The following is a 5,001-nucleotide window of genomic DNA, read 5'->3' as shown; positions in this document are numbered from 1 at the left end:
TGGTAAATGTACATAACAAAATACAGAAAGGTAAACATTTTTATGGTGATGTCGTTTTATTGTCATTAATTAATGGTTCCAATTAATGACACAAGTGGTATATAGTCTCATTCCTTGAGATGAAGGTTTAGATTAACTCTTTAAACTTCAGATTGTCTTTTTTGATTGGCAGACATCCTCCAGTTTTTAACTGGCTCATAACAAACAACCATATGACAGACCAACTTGTTAGTTACATAGAAGTACAGTTTACAACTAGTTCATCTTGGCAGATCCCCTAGAAAGCTAGTGCTTTATGTAGATATTCTTGGCTTTTCTTGGCTTTTTTTTTTTTTTTTTTTGGAGGCGGGATCTTGCTGTATCACCTGGGCTGGTCTGAATCTCCTAGGCTCAAGCGATCCTCCAGCCTCAGCCTCCAGAGTACCTGGGTTATAGGCATGAGCCACCATGTCCAGCTGTTGGCTTACTTATTGTGATTTTTTTTTTTATGGTCAAAGTGGGTATTTTGATTTAAATGTGTACCTATTAAATTATTTCAGCCATATTCTGTTGCATGGAACTTTGGAAACTTTGGGGATTACTTATTTATCTGGGAGATAGAATTGTTTTCTAGATCTATTGAGCTTACCTGTGGATTATACCCTTACTCATTGCTAAGAAGAGAGAAAAAGAGAAAAGGTATGGCTTTCTTTTTTAAGTCCCTCAACTTTTGCAGGAGGCCATCATCAACTCGGAAGACTTAAATGCCTATTAAAGCATTTGGACTGTTTAAATGGCAACCTGGATTATGTGCAAACTAGGGATTGGCTTGCAGGATATATTTTCATTCCTCTAAATCTGACTTCCTACTAGATTGTGTTTCAGGATCACCCAGACAACTTTTATTTCATATTCCTTTGTCCTGCTTCTGGAGAAGATGATTTATTAGTTCTAAGGTAGCAAAGGGACATGTATACTTTCAAAAGGGTTCCCAGTGATTGCAGTGGGCATCTCTTGTTACAGATCACTGTTCTAGTTACTATTCATAAGAATTACCTAAAATGCTTATTTAGAATAAGCCCCTACTCCAGAGCTAAAGAATCAGAATCTCTAGGAGTGGGGCCCAGGAATCTGCATTTTAGCAAGGGACCCAGATAATTCCTCCATTTACTAAACTAGAGAACCATTGCCTTCTATATCCTAATTTTGGGTTAAACCCAACCTTAAGAATGCTGCTTGTTCTCATCCTGTTGTTTCGGCTTTTTTTCTTGACTGCTTTTACCAAGGGGCAAAAACTTAGATGAAAAAGCATTCCTTATTGTAGTTAAGGGTGTTCTCATATGAGAGGAATTTTTCTGAAGTCTCAGTAACAGGAATAGTTGGGTTTCTCCTGAGCAAATTGTTTCACTTTTATATATGGACAACTCATGGATTGATAGTATATTACATTTAGCAGCAAGGAACCTCTGAGCCAAATTTGTAGCCTGCTTCTGTGTAAAAGGTGGCTTAATTAGATTTAAAGACCTGATTGAAATTCTCTGCTTAAGTTGCAGTCAAAGCTGCTCAAGGATCAAATAGTTCTACAGACCTATTTAACCCTTAACTATTAAAAAGAACTAGCTGAGTGTAATGTCTCAGGCCTGTAATCCCCACACTTTGGGAGGCTGAGGTGAGAGGATCACTTGAGTCAAGGAGTTTGATACCAACCTGGGCAACATAGCAAAACCCCTTCCTACAAAAAATAGAAAAATTAGCCGGGCATGGTGGTGCATGTCTGTAGTCCTAGCTAATAGGGAGGCTGAGGCAGAAGGATCACATGAGCCCAGGAGTTAGAGGCTACAGAGAGCTATGATTAGGCCACTGCACCCCAGCCTGGGTAACATAGTGAGATTCTATCTCTAAAAATTAAAATGAAAAAAAGAATTAGTCACCATGTTAAAAATCAGCTCTTCCTTAGAGTATTTAGTGAAGCATTCCTTTCTCTATTCAGTGGTTCTTAACTGAGAGTGTACATACAGCTTTGGGACAGAATAGAAGGAGGGAGTGGTAGTGAGATGCCCGTTCTGGGGATACAAAAACTACCAGATTTGTTTGTAACATACATTATTGAAAACAAATTAAGCCATAACTACAGTTCTCCAGTAAAGGTCTTACTGGTATTTTTAACTTGCCTAAGCTCAAATCTCCCATGTATAACTTGCTGGCATTCCTTTATTCCAGGGCATTAGCCATGAGTTCCTAGCTTTAAGTTGCACTGTCATCCAGTCATGGCTTACTTCAAACTGCAGGTTATATTTAACATGTGCAGGATAGCATGTGATGACAAGATAGCAGGTGATGTGGCTTTGTTTAAACCCCATTAGCCACTGATTTTTAATGTGTGGGTTATTTTACTCCCAAAGCAAAATTCTGTTTCATCTCTGGAGTACTACCTGAGAATTTTTGTGTGCCATGTCGAAGAAACGCAAATGGGATGATGACTATGTTCGTTACTGGTTCACCTGTACAACAGAGGTTGATGGAACTCAGCGCCCACAGTGTGTATTGTGTAACTCGGTATTTTCAAATGCTGACCTCAGGCCATCAAAACTGTCAGACCATTTTAACAGACAGCATGGTGGCGTAGCTGGGCATGATCTCAATAGCCTGAAGCATATGCCTACACCATCTGATCAGAGTGAAACCTTGAAAACATTTGGAGTTGCATCTCATGAGGATGCCTTATTACAAGCGTCATATCAGTTTGCATATTTATGTGCCAAGGAGAAGAATCCTCATACAATAGCTGAAAAATTAGTGAAACCTTGTGCACTGGAAATAGCACAAATAGTTTTGGGACCAGATGCACAAAAGAAGCTTCAGCAGGTACCCTTATCAGATGATGTGATCCATTCTAGAATTGATGAAATGAGCCAGGATATCTTACAGCAAGTTCTAGAAGATATCAAAGCCAGTCCTCTTAAAGTGGGTATTCAGCTTGCTGAAACAACTGACATGGATGACTGCAGTCAGCTGATGGCATTTGTGCGATATATAAAAGAAAGAGAGATCATAGAAGAATTCCTGTTCTGTGAACCATTGCAGTTAACCATGAACGGAATAGATGTGTTCAATCTCTTTAGAGATTTCTTTTTGAAACATAAGATAGCACTTGATGTATGTGGCTCTGTTTGTACTGATGGTGCCTCCTCTATGCTAGGAGAAAATTCAGAATTTGTTGCCTGTGTGAAGAAAGAGGTACCTCATATCATGATCACACATTGTTTGTTGAATCCTCATGCACTTGTCATAAAAACATTGCCTACAAAATTGAGGGATGCCCTGTTTACTGTGGTGAGGGTAATAAATTTCATCAAAGGGCAAGCTCCAAATCATCGACTATTTCAGGCTTTCTTTGAAGAAATTGGTATAGAATATAGTGTCCTCCTTTTCCATACTGAAATGAGGTGGCTTTCCCGAGGCCAAATACTTGCTCATGTTTTTGAAATGTATGAAGAAATAAATCAGTTTCTTCACCACCAAAGCAGTAATTTAGTTGATGTGTTTGAAAATAAAGAGTTTAAAATTCACCTAGCATACCTTGCAGATTTATTCAAACACCTAAATGAACTTAGCGCCTCTATGCAAAGGACTGGGATGAACACCGTATCAGCTAGGGAGAAGGTATCAGCTTTTGTTAGGAAGTTTCCATTTTGGCAAAAACGAATTGAGAAAAGAAATTTTACCAACTTTCCTTTTCTTGAAGAAATAATTGTTTCAGATAATGAAGGCATATTCATTGCAGCTGAAATAACACTGCATCTGCAACAGTTGAGCAACTTCTTCCATGGATATTTTTCTGTTGGAGATCTTGATGAGGCAAGTAAATGGATACTGGATCCATTTCTTTTTAATCTTGATTTTGTCAATGATGGTTATTTAATGAAAAATGATCTTGCTGAATTACGAGCTAGTGGCCAAATCCTAATGGAATTTGAGACAATGAAGCTTGAGGATTTTTGGTGTGCTCAATTCACGGTGTTTCCAAACCTAGCAAAGACAGCTCTAGAAATACTTACACCATTTGCAACTACATACCTTTGCGAGTTGGGATTTTCATCACTTTTACATTTTAAAACAAAGTCCAGAAGCTGCTTTAATCTGAGTGATGACATTCGTGTTGCTATTTCAAAAAAAGTTCCTCGTTTCTCAGACATCATTGAACAAAAGCTACATCTACAGCAGAAGTCACTATAAGCTGGTATACTCTTTTAATGTATAATTTTAATATATTCTTAATATCATTGTAAAATTAAGCTACAATTCTTTCTTTTCTTTTATATTTATGGTATACTGAATTCTGTGTTTAAAAAATTTTAACTTTTAATGAGGCATGTGAAAATGTGTTTTGAGAATAAGAACACAAACTGCAAAAAAGATTTAAGTACTACCACCTAGTTGATGCATAAGATTTTTCTAATTCTGAGTTTCTGTTTAACCTGTTGATGCGGCACATAAAAAAGACACTCAAGCACTAGAATATCCAACTAAGTGGTTTAATAATAGGCTAGGAAGTGAGCCAAGAGAAAAGAGAAGATCTCCCAGAAGTCAAATGACAAAATCCTCCCATTTTTGTGAGGGTTATTATGGAGTGGTTAATGAAATCAGAAGAGGATTATGAAATATAATGGGAAAAAGGATGATCTAACTTATATAAGACTTATTTTTAAATGTACTCTTTGGAGTTAGTCTCACAATGTCCATTCCCCTAGATCTCATGCTCTAAATACCATGATATTAATAAATATCCTAATATTGTATTAGTTACTGTTTGTCTTCTTTTAAATTACATCAGGACTCCAGGTCACCAAGGCTGTAAGATTCTTGAGCCTTACCCTAAAGATTCTGATTTGCCAAGTCTGCAATAAGGTCAAGGATCCCTATTCTTAACCAGCTTTCCAGATAATTCCAATGGAATTTTTGGTTCTTTGGCTTCATCTAATTTTTCCTCCACTTATTTTTTTCTTTACTCTAAGCTCCTCA

General features: G+C 37.3%; 1 protein-coding gene across 1 annotated transcript in view; it reads left to right on the top strand.

Annotated features, from left to right (window-relative positions):
- ZBED8 (zinc finger, BED-type containing 8) overlaps positions 1-4,774 on the top strand; it is a 6,671-nt gene extending 1,897 nt beyond the window's left edge. The window contains exon 2 of the mRNA XM_012644804.1: positions 2,382-4,774. Within this exon, the coding sequence (XP_012500258.1) occupies positions 2,431-4,215 (1,785 nt within the window). The 5' untranslated portion in view covers positions 2,382-2,430 and the 3' untranslated portion in view covers positions 4,216-4,774. The remainder of the gene's footprint in view (positions 1-2,381) is intronic.
- The last annotated feature ends 227 nt before the right edge of the window (positions 4,775-5,001 follow it).

This window comes from Propithecus coquereli, unplaced genomic scaffold (assembly GCF_000956105.1).
Source record: "Propithecus coquereli isolate 6110/MARCELLA unplaced genomic scaffold, Pcoq_1.0 Scaffold220, whole genome shotgun sequence".
In the NCBI taxonomy this organism is placed as follows: Eukaryota; Metazoa; Chordata; class Mammalia; order Primates; family Indriidae; genus Propithecus; species Propithecus coquereli.
Note: the sequence above shows the minus strand (reverse complement) of the source record. Positions and strands in the feature narration are given on the sequence as shown.